The sequence below is a fragment of the Martes martes genome (genome assembly GCF_963455335.1).
Source record: "Martes martes genome assembly, chromosome: 10".
Taxonomy (NCBI): Eukaryota; Metazoa; Chordata; class Mammalia; order Carnivora; family Mustelidae; genus Martes; species Martes martes.
Genome location: NC_137898.1, coordinates 27,742,624 through 27,766,537, shown reverse-complemented (window position 1 = coordinate 27,766,537; position 23,914 = coordinate 27,742,624). Strand labels below are relative to the sequence as shown.

Genomic DNA, 23,914 nt, shown 5'->3' with positions numbered 1-23,914 from the left:
AAAAGGTAATTTTAAAAATGTGACAAGTGTAACAAGGCATCCACAAGAATAGACTAGAAGTAAGTTAAGTGTCAAGAAACCCAAATTAGAGGTGGAGTTAAAAAAAAATTATGGCTTATTCTGGGATTAATAACAGTATTTCACTTTTGGAACTTTCCAAGAATTAAGATGGCATTTTGTAGAACACTTGCATGCTTGACCAACCTGTATGTCCCACTTAGGGAAACTGAGTCTACTTTAGAAGAGACGGGGTTGACCCACAGAAGGCTTCCTAAAAATGCTTTTTTTGCCGCACGATAGAGGCAGCCATCACTTAAAAACCTGTCTGGGGGATTTTGCCAAGGAAGGAGCGGTGGGATGGCCTTGGCCCTTGGAGTTGCAGTTTTTCATTTATCAGTTAGGACTAAGTTCACGGCATTTCTGGCTTCTACTGGGCCTAAAACGGTTGTGGAAATGTTTCTTTCTCTTTGAGCCAAACTTTACTTTGCAAAATACAGTTTTAAAAGCCCAAGGAAGAAACCACAGATTAAACCAAGGGCTAGAATGAATCCTCATTTACCATCTCCTGGAGAAGCAAAATCTTGATTGTATTTCATATGTGAACGAGTACCTGGGATCATTCTTCCCTCCCAGTGTAGTGAGTTGGTCTCCAAAATAAAACAAAGATAAAGCAAAAATCAAAGCAGCGTGGTTATTTTATTGAAACAAACACCCGGAATACCAGTTATATTCTAATATATATAGTTCATTTTAAGTAGGAGTACTTCTTTGGTAAAGTTATCAGTGCTATATGCAGGATGGGAAGAGAATATCCACAACAGATGGGAGTGGGTAGACCTGTCAGTCTGGCCTTTGTCTTCGTCGACACTAACATTCAGTAAGGTGCCATTCAAGAAACACGGTTTTGGTCATATTCTTGTAACCACCACTAAGACATGATCTGATTGATGTAAAATCTCCAAGTGCCTTTGTGACAGAAATGTGAATCTATATGCATAACCTAGGGTTGGAAAGAACAGGTCACACTTATCTACTAAATGGAGAGGAGACCCTGCTGATCCCTCCACCAACCTTGCAATCCAGTTCTATTAACCTGATGGGAGACCGTGGTGGGGCGGGGGAACGGGGTTGTTCTCTGTGTTGTGCGTGGGGATGGAGGGATGGTTGGAGGGGGCAGTTGAATGGTGTGTGGCAGTGAACCTGGATAATGCCTTTAAGCCCTCCCTTCCGTGCATCCTGCTCTTCCACTGAACACTGATTTTCGGTCTATGGTGAGCCACCGGCTCTCGTCTTTGCATTCACTCTCTCTCACAAAGCATTATTTTGAGTCCAGACAGATTAGGAAAACTGCTCACAACTCCTGTAGCAAAAGTAAATTCTGAGCCACAGCAGGCTTTTTGATGACACTTTGACCATTGCACGTGCTTCCATTTTTCACGTCAGTTTTCACCCCATAGCTTGGCATACAGTTACAGAATTATAGCAGCCTCCCTGGATTCACAAAGCCTCTTTCTTAATAGATCCAAGCATTAATAAATGTTGCCTGTTACTTAATTGTATCTAAATTTCAGATTCTATCCCACTCTTTACAGGTAAATAGACAGACACAAAGACAAACAGAAATGATTTGCCCATGGTCAGTCAGGAGTAAAACCCAAGTCTCTTAGCTTCTAATTTAATGGTATATATGCTAAATTACACTGCTTCTCCAGCCCTCTGGGAACATAATCCTGGAACCCTGTGTAAGCAAAATGGGCCAAAAATTACATTCTCACCAGAGAAATTAATTGGATAATTTATCAAGTGTGAAAATAACATTAGAATATTCTGCACAACTGATCAAGAACTTTCAAATAAATCCATTATAAAAAGCACCCCTTCAGGCAAAATAAATAAGATTAAAATTCAGCATAACAGATTTACAAGCTGAAAACTAGCTGAAAGTGAAGACCACAATTCTAGCTACAACTCAAATACCTCGAGTTTCCCCAAAGAGTTTAAGATGACTTGACTGAAGCTAATTATCTTAGCGAAGTTTTTAAAGAGAAACCAAACTTGAAGAAGTCTCATTAAAATTAACATGTAACAAGCTAATCTTACAAAATGTTACTTGTAGGTTCTAGGTGGTGGCTGTTCGCTACAAAATTCATCCAACATCTTTGCATGTTTGAAAAATTTCATAAAGAAAGCGCTGGGAAGGAAAAGCAACAAAACAGAACAAAACAACCAAACCCATCTACACCAAGCCATCCAAAACTTACATGACAAATAAACTACCAATTAAATTAAAACCAATTTAAATTCAATTAAAACCGATTTAACCGGTTTTCTCATTAACAGTTCATTACTAAACATGCGAGTGTGTATCTCGGGCCGGGCACCGTGCTGAAACTGTGAACAGAACACTGGCCCTGCCCAATTTTCATTCTCCTTCGGACGGGAGTGAAACTGTCATTCTGTGCTTTGAAGACTGGCAGCACTTCTTTCTCGAAATACAGGAATCCATGTGCTCTTCTTTCCATTGGCCCTTTAGCTCTTACCCTGAAATCTACAAGGACTCAGATAAACGCCATTAGCTGGCAGAGGCAAGGCAGCTCTAACAGGAGCAGGCACTTCCTTTCAGAAACCAAAGCTGGGAGGCAGCATTGCCACGGTTCTCTGGTGCCTTTCCAGGGGGGCATTCAGAGCTGAAAGCCTTGAGGGAGCAGAAGAGTTAGCCTCTCCCTCTCTCTTGTCCTAAACGCGGGGCTAGTGTCCAGCTGAGAGAGCACTTTGAGGAGGAAAGAAAAGAGCACATCTCCTCGCTCTACAACATGCTTGCCCCATCTAGAATGATTTTTCAGTATTTCACAATTTTATAATAACAATTTTGGGGGAGGAAAAAGCTTTAAAACATTAAAGGCTTAGGTGACATTTAGAGAAACAAATAGGCCTCTCTTTGCCAAGTGTGTGACTGAAAGTGAAGGCTGTAATTGAACATCACAATCTGTAGAGAGCCATCTAATTAATGATTTCATCAAATCAACTTCTGCAGACTGGGAATTTGGAAGTGTCAACTCCATTCTATAGAACGCAATGGTATCAACTGTGAAACTTACCATAGCTTATCGTGTGAATCTGGAAAATTTAGGGAAAAAATGTATTTCAAAAGAAAAGTATAAGTGACTATTGTCTATTTTTCATTTCTTTAAGGCACTGCAGTCCTTAGGTTCTGTTGGAACTAGGCACCACAAAAGAGACCTAATGGTATTTTATATAAATGATGAGCGAAATTCATAATTAAATTGAGGCAAGCCAAGAAGAGAGCTGGAGTAACTGAAGTACAGTGCTTTCAAGGCTTAAGTTAGAAAAACCTCTCTCCTAATTGAAAATGTTTTCTGGTCACCAGAGATCGGAGGGTTCCCTGGATAAAGGAATGACAAGCAACTGCTCCTCTTTCAGGAGAATATATTCTAATTGCATGCATAATTCCTAATTCATGCTTAGTTTATCTAAGATTTTACTGGTACAGAAACAGTAATAAAGACCTTAATCTTACACCTGTCACAAAACTGTCAGATATCATCCAACATCTCTGTATTAGCCCATCATTAGAGGAAAAAACTCGCCTTTCATTCCATTTCCCTTGACTGGCCCCCACAGTAAATGCTGAATCATCCTGTATGATAGCTGGAAGCTTCACCGCTGTCCTGGCCAAAGGACAGTAAAAACTCCCAAACTACTAATCAACATCCTGACTTGTTTTCCCACAGCCAAAGACATGACTTGCAGCCAGTTCCCTCCAACACTGGGTCGGACCTCTCTGGGAAAAGAGGAAACGATTTCGCTACGTTCGAGAATGATGTCAGAAGATCAACATGTTCAAAGGTTAATAAAATAAAAACACATGGTGCAAACACTTGAAAGCTGGTTAAGTGAAGCCGAAATGTTTGAGTTGGGCAGACTGAAAAAATGTAAGAGACCGGCTTTTCCATCTCAGACTTGATTCTGAGGTGAAGTCTTAACAAAAATTTCTATTTGGAATGAGTTTGAACACTACTTTCATTTTATATTCCCAGTGAATGACCAGTATATAAAGTGCCTGGTTTCTTACAAAACACCACATGTTTGGGGGTGAAAAAAAACTGCTGATTTGAATTGAGACCCAGCTGATGGGATACTACATTTGAAGTAAAGTATTATGTCAGCAAAAAATAAGGTAGACCAATTTCCTACTGGCAAAATCCTTTAATAAGTATTGTCAACGCTCTGCTGGTTAGGACTTAATTTCTTATAACAGAATTTTATGGCTGGAGCGGACCTTAGAAACACATCTAAAGCAACTCATTCTACAAGATGAGAAACTTGAAGCTAGAAGTTGAAATCAGGCAAAAAACTGTTTTTGTTTGGATTAAGCATAGTTAGTAGGAAAAAAAAAATAAATAAACTAACCAAAGCAGGAAATGACTGGCTTCAGTACCTAAAGCACAGCCCTGCTTTTAATAGAAATTTGACCAGGAAGTTTTTAAATAGTATTTCCTTTTTTGGCGGGGTTGATTTGTGGCAACATTTTTTTCCCTCTGATAAAAATATAGGTTTATTGTAGAAAATATAAAACATACTAAGAAAGCACGAAGATTATAAATTATCAAAAATAGTTCAGCATATCTCCTTCAGGCTTTTTCTATGCAACAAAAAAAGCTTATCGTTTACTTCTTAAATGGAACTCAACAATTATTCACTGACAAACAAGCACAAGAGCAGCAGCAGTGCAGGGCTCCCAACCCAGAGGGGGGTGCTGCAATGATTCTCAGGAGCTAGCTGGAAGGCACAGCAGCTAAGGGACACCAACTGCCAGCAAGTAAACTGGGAACCAGTGATGAGCAGGTGGTAAGGTTGGTAACTCTGGGGAACAGGATTTCTGCATGACCTTTATTTTTACTGTGTAACATGAATGCATCAGAGCAGAAGCCTAAATGCGGGGTAGAGAGGAAGGGCAGAAACACAAGTACAGGGAAAGGTCAAAGTGACACTTGCTGGGTTTACCTGGAACTGAAACCATTCTTCTCCACAGATAAGGTCCCGTTGGCTTCCTCTTGAAATTAAGGCTCATCTTCAATGCTGGTCACGGAGCTCTGATTTGGCCCCTTGAAAGATATAATTCCATCTCTCATGACCAGACAGCATTAAACAATCTTGTGTAAACAGCATAGAGTATGCGTCCTCTCAGATTCTTCTAAGAGCCTATACTAGCTGTGGGACTCCCTGAGAACAAAATTTCACCGTAATATTTAGTATCTACAGGCCTTAACAAATCAACGGCACAAAAAAATCATCTCTCCCTATTAGAAACTTCAGCCACTTCAATACATTCCACACAACCCTCCTCAACTAAGTATTGTTGGACCAAAGCAACTTACTCAGGCTAAGTCCTGATAGAACCACTGTGACTTCCCACCTTGGTTTGATGACCTCTCAGGTTATCTCCAGTGATCTCCCAAGTATTAAGAAATTCTGTTTTTAGGAAATCAGTTTTGTTCCATTTAACAACTACCAAAAGGTGTTCAGTACCTTCTGTGGAATTCACTCTGCACTGAACGGACAGAGAGGGATTTACAGCGTAACACTGGGCAATCGGTACCCATGTGGTTGTCAGTATTCTGAACTCTGGAGAAGATGCTACCTGTAGCCCTAAGGAAGTATGTAAGCCAGACAGAATGGAATATTTAAACAAGAAGACAAAGTGTTTACACCAAATAAGTAAGGTTATATTTAGGGTTTAAACTAGTTTCTATATATCCTTAGTAACACCCAGGGAGTAGGGGGGCTAGAGTGAATGAAAACTTAAGCTTTCCAAGGATTAAGGTTCAAATCCTCTGAAATCCATACAAGGTCAAATAAAATGAGAACTCAGCTCCAGAGTAGTAATTCTTGCTGGCACCAGCACGAGGCAGTAGTGATTCTCAAGTTTAATATATTACATATAATATAAAAATAAGCTGAAGTTTTAAGGAATGTTCATTATTATTAAAAGGTCTGAGCTTTCCTAGACCAACCCTGGGCTTTCCGACAATCAAACACACTGAGCAAAAGCCCACGGAGGTAAAACAGAGGTATACTAAATGACAAAAGAGCTGCTGCGATATGCCACAGGCACTTCAGTTTTTGAGAAAGCACAGAATGTGTAGATTCCCAAGGGGGAAAAAAAACTGCTTCAGAGATTTGTAACAGGAAGAAGTGGTAAGTGACCTGTCTAACAACATTCCTTGGTGAGTACTACATCCTTCCCACTTCTTTTTCGGTTTGCGTCTTACTGAGGACAAGGCAAGGAAAGACACTGCTTTCTCCAGATGGCTTTTGGTTTTGGAACAAATGCAGGGAAGCTATGTCCCTGAATCAGTACTTCGTGGCTGAAAACCCTCCCTCCGGAGACTGCCCATGTCGAAGCGGGTAGAGACCTCACAGCGTACTAATAAAGTATCGTCCTTGATGAAGGTTCTCTGTCTTAGGGCTTCCAGATGCATAAAAGTCACGTAGCCAAAGCCTTTTGGGTTCCGTGGGATCGTGGGTCTCTGGAAGGCGAGCAGCTCAGGTTTGGCGTCCATGATCTCTTCATGGTTTTGCCTTACTGGCGCTTCAGACTGATCGAGGATCGCAAGGCGTATTGTACCCTGGAAGGGCCAAGGGAGGTGGCTGTCATACTCCCCCTGCATTGTGTGCACGAAGAGGGATATGTAGTTAGCGCAGCGCTGAGCAGTGGGTAGCTGGAGGTGCAGGCGCATGCACAGTTTGTACCCGGGTTTGCCCGTGTAGAAGCCAGGGCTGTGAATGACAACGGGCTTCTCCTCTTCCTGAGATTTCAGGTGCATCCCGAAGTTGCCGATCTTCCAGATGTAGATCCCGTTGCACTGCTGTGCTTCTATTTCAGCAACTTTGTCTTCGAGCGTTCGAATCGTTCGTTTGAGTTCACTTACGTGCATGCTCTGAGTTTCCATCTTAGCAGTCAGCTCTCGGATTTGATGGTCTTGTCTTACGAGGCGACCCTCTAACTGCTGAATGGTTTCTTGGAAATTATGGACCTCTGGGTGGCACGAAGCGGGGACCCGGGACACGGATGAGGAATCGTACGGCGGCATGTCGCGTGGAGGTACAGGAGCTAGAGCAAGGCTCAAACTCTGGACAGCCTGAGCCAGCATTCTCATGTGCGACTGCGTGTTCTCTTGCAGGTGGCGAGCCAAGTGATTCCTCTGCATCTAAAAACCAAGCACAAGCCTTAGGCTGGGACTAGATACTGTGAGGACTAGGAAAGAGACCCTAGCCAAGCCACATTAAGGTTCTGAAGTAAGGTCATCACTTCCCTCAATCCCCTACAGCCTTCCGTCTTCGTCAGATTCTTGATCCAGTGAGATGATCTTGTGTCTTCATTCACTGAAAAAGTGAGGCTATGTGCTGAATACTTTCACCTTTCACTCAGATAAATCTCCCGCCCACCTCCTACAGTAGCAGGATCTATACCCATCCTTCCCTTCTAACTCGGCCATCTCTGCCTGTCCAGCATTAATGCTTCACCTGGGCTCTCACTGGCACCCACCTTTTCAAGACCTAGGAGGTTTTGCTCAGTTCTACCCTTTCTCCTTTATCTTCATTCCCTTCCCTTTACCCTTTCCTCAGAATATAGTACAGCTTTCCTACTGAAAAAAAGGGTACATCTCTCTGTTGAGCTCATGTCTCTCTTCAGCTAATACCATTTTCTCCCTCTTCCTTTTACAGCTGACAGGAGTTCATCTGTGCTGTCCCCAATTTGTTTCCCAAATGCTGCAAAGTATAATCTTTCTTGTCTCCACACTCTTCTCATATCAAGAACATCTTATTATATGAAAAAATATTTGATATAACTTTTATTATAAAAGCAATTCACATATATTATCAAAAAACAGAAAATACAGATGACCAAAAAAAAAAAAAATTACCTATGATCTCACCTAACTACCACTAACATTTTTTTAAAGATTTTATTTATCTGAGAGAGAGAGAGACAAAGATAGTGAGAAAGAACATGAGATGGGGAGGAGAGGGAAAAGCAGACTCCCTGCTGAATAGGGAGCCTGACTCAGGGCTCAATCCCAGGACACCAGGATCATGACCTGAGCTGAAGACAGACACTTAACCAATTGCCACCCAGGTGCCTCCCCCATTAACATTTTGATATATTTCCTCCAAGTCTTTTTCTCTCTGTATACAATACAGAATCTTCCCACAAAATGTAATCATAGTGTATACCATTTCTTCACTTTATTCTTAAAGTTACTAAATGCATGCTTGTTATAAAAAAAAAAAAAAAGGTTAAAAAGCATAATGGAAAAGTAAAAGTATAGCTGGACTCTCCAGAAAGAAAGACTTATCATTAATAACCCATCGGTCTCTGGGGCGCCTGGATAGCACAGTCAGTGAAGTGGCCGACTCTTGGTTTCAGTTCAGGTTTCCCCTGGGCGCGTGTGCTCTGTCGCTCTCTAAATAAATCAATCTTTAAAAAAATAACCATCAATGGGGCACCTGGATGACTCAGTTGTTAAGCATCTGCCTTCGGTTCAGGTCATGATCCCCAGGTCGGAGGACTGAGCCCTGCATTGGGCTCCCTGCTCGGCGGGAAGCCTGTTTCTCCTCTCACTCACCCTGTTGTGTTCCCTCTCTCACTGTGTCTCTCTCTGTCATGTAAATAAATAAAATCTTTAAAAAAAATAAAATAAAAAATAACCATCAATCTCAAATATTTGACACAACCGATCATTAGTGTCGAAACTAATTTTGGAGAACATAACAATACCACCTTTTCCTTGCCTGTGTCACCAACTTCTAATACAGTCTGTTCATAACTCCTTTGATGGTCTGCTTCTCCTTCCTGTACACTCACTCTATATGATCTCGATTGACCTTCCATTATCATCATGAACCACTTCCCCAAATCAATATTCTGAGTTCCAATTTCTCTTTGGAGTTCAAAACTTACACACTGCATGTCAACCATATCCCCTTCCGCTGGTATTCTCAACTCCACCACAGAACAGAATTCTTCGACATTCAAGAATAAAAAAGAAAGGAAAAACCCCTACCTTTACATGGCAACCGAAAGTACTGAAAGTGCATGGAACTGGGGCTGTCGGACAGTCTAGATCATAGTGATTAGGCATCTGAAAACCAAAACAAAGGTTGAAAAATGGTTCTCCCTGCATATCGTGTTCTAGTTTAATGATCAAATTTGAAATAAAGATTTACATTTTATCTAAACAAAATCACGTATTGTCTATGGGTGCTTTTGCACAATGCAGAGTTGAGTAGTAGCAACAGGAACCATGTAGCCCACAAAGATCAAAATAATATTTACTTCCAAAAGTCACAGAGAAGGGAAAGAGCAACATCTCAAACCATCACACCAAACCTCTCAAATTTCCAGAAAATGCCTTTGTTTTTATTGCTAGGAACTAACCCCCTCTAGCGGCACTTTGGAGAAAAAGCACCTTCTGACTGCAAATAGGGACCAGTTAACTGCATACCCTGAAACCACTGGCTGGGGCCATTATTTCCCTCGTGACTGGCTCTCATAAATCTTCTTACTTTCTTTTAACCAGGGCAGGTTTTGGTTACCATGGGCAGATGCAGATGTTAGAAGGTATTTTAAGCACATTAATAGAAGTTCTAAAGAAAGTCTCAGCCTTTGATTTGGGGATTCTAAAACACATTCTTCAAGGTGAGACCCATTATGCAGAATCATGTACTTTGAAAGTGGTGCCAAATTCCCTTTAGAAATTTAGTTAGGCTATATTCATCATAGCTACTTCAAGCAGAAATGACTGTAGAAACTACTTAGTCCAATTCTTCATTTTGCATAATTCAGAACAGCGGTCTGCAGACTTTTTGGGGGACAGATAGTAGGTATTTTCAGCTTTGTGGGCTTATGGTCCCAAGTATTCATCTCTTACTGTTGTGGTACAGTAGCCATGTACAACACACAGACATGTGGGCATGGCTGTGTTCCATTAAATGTATTTACAAAAACAAGCAGTGGGCCAGACTGGCTGGTGGGCTGGTCTGCTGATTCCTGATGTAGAATGTCACCTTTCTTGTCACAGATCAGTGGGCAAGTTAGGGGTACAGCCAAGAGCAAAACCTAGGTTCTCTCTTAACCTAGAGTTTTTTTCCTACATTATTTTATTTTTGGTGGGTTTAATATGTGATACACAGTTTCCTTCAAATAAAGAGCAAAAAAGAAAAGCAACGAGGTGAGACTTCATAAGCAAAAAGAAGTTTAACACCTTCAAATTAAGGCTTTGTTGGGAGAAGAACCCTAAAAGACTCTGTTAAAAGACAAATGGAAAAATTTAGTCAAGTGACGGGTTTTGCTTGCTGCTACTTAGTCAGGTAATCAATTATGATCTCAGGTTTGCAGATTTCATGGGTGTATAAATATTTAGTGACTAATATTCATATATTGTGGGTAAACTCCCCAAATGTCAAAAGATAACAATCAGATGGAATTTTCCTTTCTCCATTAATACAAATGTACAGTTTTCTATTCTAACTACTACTTTTGATGATGCCCATTAGCAGTCTATGCAAGAATGAATACAGGTGCTACCGATCTTGGAAATCGCAAAATGTCCCACTATGTCTCGGTGCTACAGCTACAAATAATGCTCGGCTACTGAACAGACTTGCTTTCATTGATTTCATTGTTCTCTCACTGTCACCTAAGATCCCTGTTCCACAGTGTGCAAATATGTTATTTCTCTAAGTTTCTTCTTTCTTTAAACGGATATTTTAAAAATTATTTTTATCTTAAAATGACCCAGGTTTGGGAGCACCTGGGTGGCTCAGTGGGTTAAAGCCTCTGCCTTCGGCTCAGGTCATGATCTCAGAGTCCTGGGATCAAGCCCCACATCCCCACATCGGGCTCTCTGCTCCGTGGGGAGCCTGCTTCCTCCTCTCTCTTTCTGCCTGCCTCTCTGCCTACTTGTGATCTCTCTCTGTCAAATAAATAAATAAAATCTTAAAAAAAAAAATGACCCAGGTTTGGTAGGAATTTTTATGAATATACACAAACATGGGTATTATGTTAATGACTTAGGAATTTTAAGTACTTAGAGAGGGCTGAATATTTTGTTCTTTTGAAAGTACCGTATTAATTTACATGAAAACTTTTCAGTTTTAATACTTCTTTAACCTGTATTCATTTTGCCTTATTGATTCAAATTTCCCATTAAAAACCTAACTCATTTCTTTAATCTACTAATGGAAATATTCATTTACAAAAGGGAATCACTATACCTGTTCTCTGATGAGCATGGTATTGCAGTATTCACAGATGACATTTGCCAAAGGACAATTCTGGTCATGGATCTAAATTTTATTAGAGAAATATAAAAAAAGCATGAGAAAATCTGAAAAAATAATCTATTTTTATAAAAAGTAATTCACTATAAAAAAATTAAGGACCTCAATTGGCGCCCAACACAAGTGTAAGAATAATGTACAAAGGTAATTTTCTCTCCAAAGGGAGCCATGTGTAGTAATGACAGATTCACCTCACCTTCCAGCTCTTTAAAAGAATATGAGTAGTACACACGAGAATCTTCTAAATCATTTCTTTTGAACTTCTTCTGTGACTAGTTTGGATAAAATTTACCAATAATATAATTGTTCAACAGCAGCAGCATGACGACTTAACTAAAACTCTTACCAGGAAGGTCAAAAGAATAGACGTATTATTAAGGCAAGAAGCTTTGGTGCCCAGGTTCTCATATGCCCCAGGTGAGCTCTGTCCTTCCAGAATACAATGAACTTAGTTTAGTTGATATACTGAGAAGTAACGAGGCTTCCTGGTTAAGTCCACTTAACCTACTTAAGTTTAGGAAGACATCAACTTGCTCTAATTTTGCCTCAGATTTCTCTACATGTTTAGCAAGTTAGCGGACTTCTTTAATATTTCATCCACTTAATGACTATGCTTGACCTTCTAAGAAAGTAGGAAAAAAATTACCAAGATAAATTTACAATAAATAAAGTTTAAAGCAGAATCTTCATAGCTATAAAAAACATGAATTATAGGTAGGTTATTTTAGTAAAGAGGACATAGGATGGGGATCCTGGACTAGATCTCAGTGATAGCTTTGCCACTGAATATATTAACATAAAATTACTTAACCTCTTTACATCTCAGTTTCTGAATGAAAAACTGCTCTAACAGTACGATGCTGTCAAGCACCGTGACATTTCTTTTTAAAGATAAACATTTAATTGAAGTATAACATATGTACAGAAAAGTGGCTTCACTACATGGGTGTAGCTCAATAAATTATCACCAAAGGAACACATTTTGTGGTTTTTAATTTATTCTCCATAGAAGTTTTAACCACCCATTCCCTTTTTCAAAAAGAAAAGTGTAAGTCTGAGAAAGTACTTATTCTACTTGTTTGTCCCAAATCCAAAATTAGTGCATTTAAAATATCACATAGAAAAGGAGATCGGCATTGGTCTTTCCTAGAAGCTCGTGTTACTTGCAGATCTACTATAGTGGTTAAGTAGTATAAACAATGTTTTCTAAGAAAGATACAGAAGTATAAACTCTACACTTACTAAAATGGTTTACTGGCCCCTCTTAAAAGTCAATCTTCCCACCACTGATAATACAGATTCAGATTTGGACTAACATCCTCTTCTATATCCTCAAATGTGCATTAAAACTTTTTTGAAAGGAGTAGTAAAATTAACAAATCCAAGTTAGTACATGCCTCTTTATCTTCAAATGCCATCAACACAGCACAGTTCATGCAAGAAACCTGTCTTCTCGGGCACTCTTTAAGAATGTGAATATTAAGCTGGCATTTTTGGAAGGGACGTTGACACTGGGGACAATTCATGAGAGTAAACTCACAATGTGCTTGGTGATCCTGTAATAAGGAAAATGTAATTGATTAGTATTTGCAATCCTTATGAAATTTCCTAAAAAATAATCCAAGATTGTACTGTTCCCTTTTATAGAACTGGCTACTGAACCCACTTTTATCTACCACACACACTATGAAAGTCTTATCCAAATTATTTTTTATTTAAAGATTTTATTTATTTTAGAGATAGAGAGTGAGTGAGCAGGAGGAGGAGCAGAGGGAGAGGACAAGCATACTTTGCACTGAGCACAGAGCCAAATAAGGGCTCAATCCCATGACTCTGGGATCATGTCCTGAGCCACAATCAAGAGTCAGACACTTAACGGAGTTAGCCACCCAAGTACCTCTGGCCCTACTGAATTTAAATAATGATTGTGAATTACAGGTTTATACATAGAATGTGAATTGTCAAGTTCATGTATCCAATTAGGGAAAGAAGTCAGATTTTCTGATTATCGATTTATTACCATGTCAAAAGGACCATTCCTTCAAAAGGAGCTACGTAAAGGTGGGCACGCTGCAAATACATTTTATTATTATTATTTTTTAAAAGATTTAATTGGCTTCTCACTGTTAATCCGGAGTTTTGTTTTGTTTTAAGATTTTATTTATTTGAGAGAGAGAGCGAGAGAGAGAGAAAAGCACAAGCAGGGGGAGCAGCAGAGGGAGAGGCAGAAGCAGGCTCCCTACTGAGCAGGGAGCCCAACATGGGGGTCAATCCTAGCACCCTGGGATCATGACCTGAGCCAAAGGCAGACACTTAACTGACTGAGCCACCCAGGTGCCCTACAAAAATATTTTAAACACTTAATTTCAAATACAATATAAATTAAACAATATTTAATTCCTGTAAAGCAACCAAGAATTGTTTTGTTTAATTTAAAAGCTAATGCTTTTAGCTAACTGTGTCAACTAATCTCAAGCTGTAGGAGGACTCCATTTAGCTCATGATAAAATGTACAATTTAGAAAAACCGAGAAAAAAAGTATGGTTAGGATTCTCAGATGATGGGCAACCATATGGAGTTTGCTGCTTATTTCAGAACAAGAGAAACAAAACTAAGAGATTAACATGTGACACTTATATTTGAAATACTCCTCGGTTTTATTGCTGATAATGTCTACCTAAAAAATTTGTAGTAGAATACTGATTTCTTTCTTCTTATCACTGGGGCAAAGCCACAGTATATGGAATAAGAAATATATGGTTTTCACTCATATTTATATTCAATTAGGAAAGAATTGGTATTAATTCAGCAAGAATTTATTAACCAATTATCATATGCTAGGCACAGATGGGACACAGCAAAGTGCATATCCTCTAGGAACGGCTTTGAATATATGCTAACAGCTAGAAAATAATTTTAATACCTCAAGATGCCTCAGTTCCATCTTCTGCAAACAACCTTCATTTGGACACTTCACCATCAGAGAAAGAATCTCTCGTTTTGCAAAATTATCAGGAAATAGTTGATTTTCCAGCAATATTTCATTGTCAACTGGACATTTGTGACCAGCATCCCTAAAAGAAACAAGATACATACACTTATAGTAGATTTAAACAAATATTAACATTGGAAAACACAAAACTTTAAGTCACTGCATATAAGTTCTCCACTGATTATTTCCTATGGGAAGTAATTTAACACATCATACTGCATATCACCAAAATATACTGTTCTTTTGTGGACAATGTAACAAGTGTTCTTTACTGAAATAAATGCAACTAGTACCATTTGGTTACCTATCAAAAACTATGTGGCATTTTAGATTTGGGGACAGATTTAAAGCAAAAAAATGAGAAAAATTACTTGACTAAAACTGTATTTTGATTCGCATGAAGTGAAGTGAAAGTTAAGCGTGGAAACTCTGGCAGTCTGGCAGGCCTCGGTTTTATGAGCAGCCATACAACGTGTCTGTAGTGTGCTGCTCGGTCATAACGAACAATTAAACCAATGAGCAATACCCATACAAGGTTACATTTTTGGGTTTACTCTGAACAGTCATTACAATACTCTGGCTCACAGGCAACAGAAGGTATCCTTTATGTTTATTTAAGGTACAGTGTAGTAGGGAGTAAGAGCACCTCTGTGTACTGATTCCCAGCGGATTATTCCATCTTATGATAGACAAAGCATCCTCAAGAAGCTTGGGTGTCTGTCACTCCCCTTTAACTTTTTGGAATGTCTCAATCTTCAAAAAATATGGCAGGTCAAGTAGGCTACTCAACCATTCAAATATTTGTCGAGCACCTCCTACGTGTAAACCAACAGTAGTAATTGCTGCTGTAGGTAAAAAGTTGCTGAAAAATGGGTCTGCTGTCAAAGGTCTCAGAACTAATAAAGGTGAGAGCCATAATCTTTATGAAGCCTCTCTCAGAATGCATGTTATTACTACACTGTCAAATACTTTCTGGGAAGCAAAGAAATAGATGCCCAGAACCTACGTGACAGAAAATAAAAGAACAACCTTACAGAGTAAACTGGAAACCACTGTCCACAGTATTAGCAATCACTCCAAAAGAAAATGGAATTGAACTGAGAAAGATTTTGATTCCTTGAATGACTGTAAGGGATGAAAAATTCCAGCACGGTTCCTTTAAGAACTTCAGAGTTAAAGTTAAATGGTCATTTGTAACTTAGAGGGAGACAGGAAAAAAAAATGGCTCAGACTTCCTTTTGTGGGTTTTACTTCCTTTTCAGACCAAGTCCCACTACTTGCATGAACTCTGCTATTAAAAAACTGCTAAAGGGGCGTCTGGATGGCTCAGTGTGTTAAAGCCTCTGCCTTCAGCTCAGGTCATGGTCCCAGGGTCCTGGGATTGAGCCCCACATCGGGCTCTCTGCTCAGTGGGGAGCCTGCTTCCCCCTCTCTCTCTGCCTGCCTCTCTGCCTCCTTGTGACCTCTATCAAATAAATAAATAAAATCTTTAAAAAAAAAACTGCTAAAGATTAGCTACCTTCATGGGACGTGGGACACTTGGTAAAATACTATACATTTGTACCCTCAGGAAAACCAACAATACACTTTTATTGCCTACATAATGATGTAAACAAAAACCATTATAAATAAACAAACAAACACTGAGCCTTTAACATCATTCTCATGCACATTCTAAACCAGTGGTCTCAACAAGGGCAATTCTGCCCCCCCATGGGACATTTGGCAATGTCTGGAGACCACTCTGAGGGAGTTGGAGAGAGGGGGGATACTACAGTTTCCATGAGCAGGGGCCAGGGATGCTGCTAAATCATTCTACAATAATTTCCCACAACAAAAAATTATCTGGCCCAAAATGCTGTGGAGGAGGGTGAGAAAACTACCCTCAATAGATCTTACCAACTCAACAGTGGGTAACACAGTTTTTTCAAGAATTGACAGAAGTCCCATGTTTCCTTGTAACTTAAATCAAGCCAAGTTCCAAGTATGGATGTAGTTACCCTAAATTCACGTTTTATGCTAACATTAATTTAAAAGTTGAAAGAGAAAAACTTGTAAGACTAGTGAATAGCCAGCTTAACCTACTTAAGAATGATTTTACCAACATAACTAGATATTGACTGAAGAACATAACCCCCCCCCCAACCTTCTTCTATTATTTTTGTTCTGTATAGAATCCTTTAGTCATCTGAAAATATTCCCATCTACTTCTGAATTACAGTAAAATATATCTATTTCTTAGGAGATGAATTTGAATCACTTGTGGAAATCCCATCTACTTTAATGTTGGTTAAAGCAACTATGATTTACTGAGCACCAACTGTGTGTCAGGCACTGTTCTTAGCAACTAGGACATATCAAGAAACAAGAGATCTCAACCCCTGCTCTCAAGGAGCTTATCTTCATAAAACAAGCAGACAACAGACAAATGACCCAGCATTTCAGAAGATGAAAAGTGCTAAGGAAGAAAGAAAAGTAAATTAAGGGAGACTGAGAGAGTTGGGGGAGGTAGTCATGCTGTGGTATAAATAGGGTGGCCCAGTTACCTATGAGAAGGTGAGATGTGAGCCACAGCGGGGGAAGGAAAGAGTATTAGCTAAGCAATTAGCTGAAGTAACAGTGCTCCAAGCAGAGAGAGCAGTTAAAGCCAACTCCCCAGAGCAAGAGCACGCTTGGTATGTTCAAGAAACAGCAGAATGAACTAGAAAGAAGGGGAGTGTAGTAGAGAGGTGGTCAGAAAACGGACTATCATACAGGACCTTGGCTTGTATTCTCACGACTTGCTGCAATGCTCTGAGAAGTGATGATATCATCTTATTTTACCAGGTTGTACTGAAAACAAAAGGCAAGGATAGAAGCAGGAGGCCTGTGAGTGAATCAGATGGCAGTACCAAGTGGAGGCAATGAGATGGGATTTGATTTTGGATATATTATGAAGGTAGAGCCATCAATTAATACTCCCTTTAAAAATACCCGTTATTTTACAGTTGTCCATAGACACCAGGTAACAGAATTTAACACAGCTAAAATAAGAATAATCACTTAAGTAAACTTAAGTAAATCACTTAAGTAAACATTCTTTATATGGCTGGGATTACCAGATTCTAACAGCATCATCCTTTAAAGTACATTTTCTTCTAAATTTTAAAGTACTCTCTGTACCCAATATGGGGCTCAAACCCACAACCCCGAGATCAAGAGTTGCATGCTCCTCCAACTGAACAAACCAGGTGCCCCTAAGGCACATTTATTCTATATTATTTTCTTAAAGCATAGAGACTCACCCTTTAGCCTGCAACAGAACTGTTTTAAAAAGAAATAGCTAATTTACCTATTTATTTATCTGAGGGTCAGGAGGGGACAGAGCAGCAGTTACCTTTCATACCACAGCAGAAATGAGGAACAATCTAAATTTCTCAATTTTCTGCCCAGTGTGCTTTTCCCTAAGTAACTTTTTACGCGTAAGACTACTCTCGGGAGGTCTTGTGTTCTATGTAATAATGTTCTCTGTATTTGGTCCTGTTACTGGATACAGTTCTTATGCTCATGTACCTTTTTTTTTTTTTTAAAGAGTTATTTATTTATTTGAGAAAGAGAGAGAGAACACATGCATGCAGTGGGGAGAGGCAGAGAGAGTCTTAAGCAGACTGAGCTGAGTGCAGACCTTCATGACTCTGAGATCACCATCTGAGTTGAAACCAAGAGTCGGATGCTCAACCGAATGTGCCACCAAGGCACCCCATTCGCGTACCTTATTGACTTGATGATGCAAGCTTTGCAGAACCTGTGGCCACAGGGTGTTTGCACTGCTTCCCGTAATGCCATCAAGCAGATGGGGCATTCATACTTGCTTTCCAGGGGTGGGTCAAACTCCACATCATACCCCTGGACCTCTTCCATAAAAGAACTGGAGAGGTTCCCCGTGCTGGCGGTTCCACTCACACTGTCATCTTTCGCAGCAGCGCTACAGGAGCTGGTCATGGCAGCACAGCAGTCACTTTCAGACTGGCTGGATCCACAGCTGTTTTCACAGTTTAGCAGACTCATAGTAACGTGACTATCAATTGCTCTGTAGAAATAGCGAGGAAAAAATGCCTTAACACACATATACATACACACATATACATGTCACAGCTTATCTATACAAATCCCTTTTTAGCTGAAGAACGTTAGCTAGGCTAATATTATTTACAGAAAACTTTTAAAGTTCTTTGAGCTTTGCTTTATGGCTATGATTTTTTGAGCTGTGGAGTTCATGATCTAGGGGAGAGAATATAAGATTAAGAGAAGAAAAGCACCTCAACAGTAACACTTAGTTTTATCATAATTATCTGCTTATATGTCTGCTTCCTATGACTGAAGTCAAGAATTTTTGTATCTTCAGGACTTAGCACAGATCTTTCATATAACAGTTGCTCATTAAGCATCTGCTGAAGACCTGAATTATGCTACTGAAGTTCCTTCAAGTATCATAAGGTGAAGAGCACAGTGTGACCAGCAAGCAATGCGCAAGGAATCAGGTGATCATGTGCAAATACCAATTGTGGGATTGGGGGCAACCTAACAATTTGGCTGTTGGTTTCTTCTTCTAGATTTAAAATTCTACAAGTACTTCAAAATGTTCAGTGTGGGGACTTCTATTATGTAGAAAGAATGGAATTGAAAATATATATGTGTATGTCCTTTTGCCTTCAGTTAGGTCAAGTGACTATGTCTCATTATTAATGACTGGAAAAACACGTGAGGTTTCATTGGCCTACGGAAAACTATTGCTTTCATGGGTAGGTGGGACGTCTTCAAATTCTGAACCATTACACTATTACACTATTTATGAATTAGAAGCCAATGTCTAAAAGCAATTCACAGCCTATGTAACCAAGTCTCTGTTGCAGATAATTGCACCTGAAGAAAACCGCTAATATGTGCTAGATATAGTTCTATAAACAGAATGTAAGCCTCTAGTCAATATGGTAGATGTTTATCCACCTCCCTCTCTCAGTTTCATATGAAAATCCTGGCTGCCACTAGGCCAAACAGTGAGTTAGGATGGTAATCCTGTATCTTTTACTTCCATACCTTCTTCTTTTTCCAGACACCTTCTTCTTCTCAAAAAGATCTACAAAGGAAGAGGCACTGTTCTGGCTGGAGAGGCAGTGGGTGAAGCTTAGATGCTGGAATTAGAAGACAGGGGTTTAATTCTTTTCTCCATTATTTGGTGTAGGACTGGATGAATCAGGTAACCTTCTATGCTTCAGTTCCCTCATGTATAAGTAGGGATAATGATGAAACCCACCGCAGAATTACTGAGGATTAAATGTGTTAGTATGTGCAAAGCACTTAGAACTGCATCTGGAAGAATGAATTATTATGATGTGCAGTTCCATATAGCAATTTTATTCAACAATTTTACTGTCCCCATTTTACCAAAGTGGAAACTATGGAGCATAAAAGGGTTAAGTAACTTGCTGGAAATCATAGGCAAAACCTGAAGTGTTCCCCAAGGTTGATACAAAGTAATCACTGACCAAATCCCTATCATTTAAAGAAGTTCTAATATTAACCTGAATCACTGTGAAGAATAAACAGTCACAGCCTTTTCACTTGTAAGGTGCTTTATAACAATATCCCCTGAGCCTCAGTCCATGTTTTGGTTCAACTGTTCCTGGTTTGCAAAGAGTTTTTTGGTGTGTACAATAAAGTTTTACCAATTACTACTTCAGAGATTCACTGGCTTTACTTCTATTATTTTTGAACTTTGACAAAGCACAGCCTTAATTAAATATTGTGGGATATAACCACTGATGACTTATTGAGACTGCAAAATGAATAAATATTGTCATAAATCATGGCTTGTCATATATCATGGCTTAAATCCACATGCTAGTATCTAGGTATATATTAAACCCAAAGAGTACAACGTTAAGTATCTTAGGGAAGGGGGTAGTATGGTGATGCACAAAAATGTGCTCCTCTACGATCAACAGATACGAATGAGAGAAAGGGTCTCAACTAAAGAAATCAACAAGGGATGTCTCGAATTGGTCAATTTTAAGTCAATGGAAAATTCATTCATGGCAAAACACAGAAATCCTATAAAGTAAAACGATATAAAACAAAATACTGAGAAAGCACCTTTATTCTTCTACTAGCTTTAGAAACAACTATTCACAAACTCTTTACAATCTATGCCTGAAATGCAAAGACTTGCAAAATGTGCGGCACTGGCCAAGAAGTGCTGCAAAACAGTCAACTGTGAGATCTTAATTTTGAATACAAATTCAAGAGGCATTCTCCTTCCTAGGCACTATTTGTTTTCCTCCTAGAGGCAAGGATCTGAACAACTTCTTAAAATCCATACAGCCTAAAGTGTATCAGCATCACATATCCCAACTCATCACAGAAAAGGTCTGGCCTTTACAATTCTGAAATACTGAGAAGTATATAGAACATGCAGGTTGAAACTCTGCTCATCACATGGGCAACAAGTGCCTGAATGAAACACACTCCTTCCTTGAGTCACTAAAAGGCCACACTGTCCTTAAACCACCCCAACCTCAAAATCAGAAAAACCCCTTCTATCTTCCCCAGTAATCACAGAGGAGTGGACGTTATGGCAGTGGGTTGGGTTCACAAGGCCAACACTTAGACATTCTTTACAAGTTTTTCTCGTTTCTACCCCTGTGTAGCAAGACATTAGTAACCTGTTCTCCCGAGAAACAGAGAAACACGCAAATACTATATATTCCAAGCTGCTAATACTTTAGGTGCTTTCTGTTCACATTCAAGACAGTCCTAACTCTCAACTGGAGTTCCCCTAAAGCCAAATACTAGGAACAGCTTTATCAGCCCTGCGTCTGGAACAATCTCTACAACTACCGAATGCAGGGGCGGGGGAGGAAACGTTCATATCATCTGAACTTTTTTTTTTTTTTTTTAAACTTGCTGCCTGGGACCTCTATCGAGTTCAACAGGGAACTCAAAAATAGCTTTCCCCCATGACAGTGACAGAGAGCGATGGGAACTTAAAAGGTTTGGGTTTTGTTTTCTTTTTTCCTTTAAAAAAAAAAAAAAAAAAAAAGCTGGTAACCGCTCCGAGGGACGGGAAAATCCAGGAGACAATTTCCTTTTCCGGAAAGGGGAATATGCGGGGCGAAGGGAGGCAGGGCTAAGGAAGGGGGCGCGGGATTCCCGCCGGCGGATGAAGGGAGGGGAGGGAAGGGGGTCCCCGCAGGCAGGGGGCGCAGAGATGAGGGGAGAGGGGTCGCCGTCCCCAGCCTCTGGGAAACGAGGAGACAGAGGACGGCCTCCCCAACCTCTGGGAAGCGAAGGGACAGGGGGCGGCGACCCCAACCTGTGAGGAACCGGAGAGGAGGGGACGGGGTCCCCAACTACGGGGATAAGGCCGCGGCCGCCGGGAGGAGACGTCCGAAGTAGACTCACCGCTTTCGTCCGCTGGGCCGCCGACTCCAGCCCGCAGCACGACTCGGCTCCGCCAAGGTTCCTCACTCCGAGCTGAGGCGACCTGGAAGCCAATCTCCCGACCCGAAGGCCGCTTCAGCTGCGACCCCGGGCCGCCCGGAGCCCAAGCCCCAGCCGCGGACACCCCTACTTCCGCCTTCTCTGCTCTCCCTGGGCGGCGAGGGGCGGGGATCGGGCGGGGGCGGAGACAGAGCGGCCTAGCCGGGCCCGGGTGCCCCCTGGCGGTAGTCCTCCACGGGCCCCGCAGGCTTCGGCGCAGGTGCGGGGCAGGTCCAGCTGTCAACCCTGTGCGCTGCGGCTGGGCTTCCTTTGCGGCTCGCGAATAGGTATCCCACCTTGGAATTCCTGACACCGCAGTCCTGAACTGGTGTGTGTGGGTGTGTGGACGGGTGGGTGGTGCGTTTCTATAGCTTCCCTATCCAAGCAGGAAAAAACCCCAACTGGGTTAGGTCACTTGACCTTCGGGAATTCTTAAATCCCTCCCCAACTTGCCAAGAAGTTTCCACAGTACTTAGAACCCTCTATTATTATCACCTGGTCCTTCTCCTTGAACCAGTTGAAGGGAGTCAAACCCATATATTAAGCATTTCTTTGAAACGGCTGCCAATGACACCATCCTCTTTTCTGTCACTGTCATGAGAAAGCTATTTTGCACTCCCTGTTTAACTGGAAGCAAACGCCAAAGGAATGTAACAGGCACTTTGCAGGAGATACACGAAAGACTCCCACCCACCTCTGCAAAGGGGGCTCACGTTCACCGCTAAGGGGGGGGGTATTATAGGCAAATGGTAACACAGTTTTAAAATCACTTTTAAGGGACTTGTGAGAGGGAAAAAAAGACTAGAGGGAAAAAAAAGACTAGTAGGTAGAGAGTTGTAAGAGATGGAAACAGAAGGGCAGGCAAGGGCTAGATCATGCGAGGTCTTGTAATCCATGCAAAGGAGATTTATAAGGAGAGAAGAGGTGTGAAGTCATGCACGGGGATCGCTCTGGCTGCTGTGTGAAGAATAAGGACAAGGATGGAAGCAAGGGAAAGGGGGAAAGGAGACTGTGGTGTTCCAGGAAAGGTGGGGACTTGAACTGGTGGGCAGCAGTGGATGTAATTAGGAGTGTGCAAATTCTGGATGCATTTTGGAGGGAGAGCCCCATATCATAGGACTTGCTGATTGGGTCTGAGCTGGTGATAATGAGGGACTGTTATATATATTTTCAAGATTTTACTTACTTATTTGAGAGAGAGAGAGAGAGAGAGAGAGAGCATGAGTAGAGGGAGAGGCAAAGGGAAAAGGAGAAGCAGGCTCTCTGCTGAGTAGGAACCCAGGGATCTTGACCTGAGCCAAAGGCAGACGCTTAACTGACCGAGCCACCCAGGTGCCCCAGGACTCTGATATTTTTGATGAGCAACTGAGTGGATGGAGAAGAATGAGAGAGGACCAGGCTGGGAGAGAAGAGAATCCGGAGTTTTATGTTTCCACCCGCTGAAGTTTGAAATACCTACTAGTATACAATTAGAGATCTTTAGTAAGCTGTGGAAGTAAGGCCTCTGACCCTTAAGGGAGAGATCAGACCAGCAATAGTAAATTTGTGAGCAGCAGCCATATAAACCGTGTTTAGAATCACCTGAATGTTATCACCTAGGGAGACTGTATTTAGGGAAGGGATGCGATCTGGTACCTGCAGTGTGGACAAAAGCACCTTCAAGTCAGATTCCTTCTCATGTCAGAAGCAGGAAGGACAAGAAAATAGATATGTTAATATTTGATAAAATTACAGATCAAGAAAGAATGAGTCAATCAGAAGAGGAATTAAAAGTGATGGAACCTAGAAAAAGGTCAGAGATGCAATATGGCATTTCTCATGTACATTCTGTTTTGGGGAGAAGGTGCCCAGGATCAAACTCTCCCCCTAGCTGTCTATTTTCAAAGGCAGGAATTTGGGAAATGGCCTGATGTCATTAATCTTTGAGTTGTAGAAGCAATTGGTAACAGGGGCCAAACAAAGCCAGAGGAGTACATGAAGGAATGTTATCCAACAGAAGATTCTGGCCTTGGAATATACGCCGAGTATAGTAAGTTT

General features: G+C 40.8%; 1 protein-coding gene across 2 annotated transcripts; it reads right to left on the bottom strand.

The window, feature by feature from the left end:
- Positions 1-4,555: 4,555 nt before the first annotated feature.
- TRAF6 (TNF receptor associated factor 6) lies at positions 4,556-21,994 on the bottom strand. 2 transcript variants are annotated; one of them, XM_080817787.1, is made up of 8 exons: positions 21,800-21,994; positions 19,436-19,530; positions 18,111-18,428; positions 14,291-14,441; positions 12,765-12,923; positions 11,302-11,373; positions 9,090-9,167; positions 4,556-7,232 (listed from the first exon to the last, which is right to left on the bottom strand). In XM_080817787.1, the coding sequence occupies exons 3-8, from the start codon at positions 18,404-18,406 to the stop codon at positions 6,363-6,365; spliced, it is 1,626 nt and encodes a 541-aa protein (XP_080673913.1). In that variant the 5' UTR covers positions 18,407-18,428; positions 19,436-19,530; positions 21,800-21,994; the 3' UTR covers positions 4,556-6,362. The 2 variants fall into 2 exon arrangements, with proteins under 2 accessions (XP_080673913.1, XP_080673914.1); XM_080817788.1 differs by lacking the exon at positions 19,436-19,530 and having other exon boundaries at positions 4,903-7,232.
- Between the last annotated feature and the right edge of the window lie 1,920 nt (positions 21,995-23,914).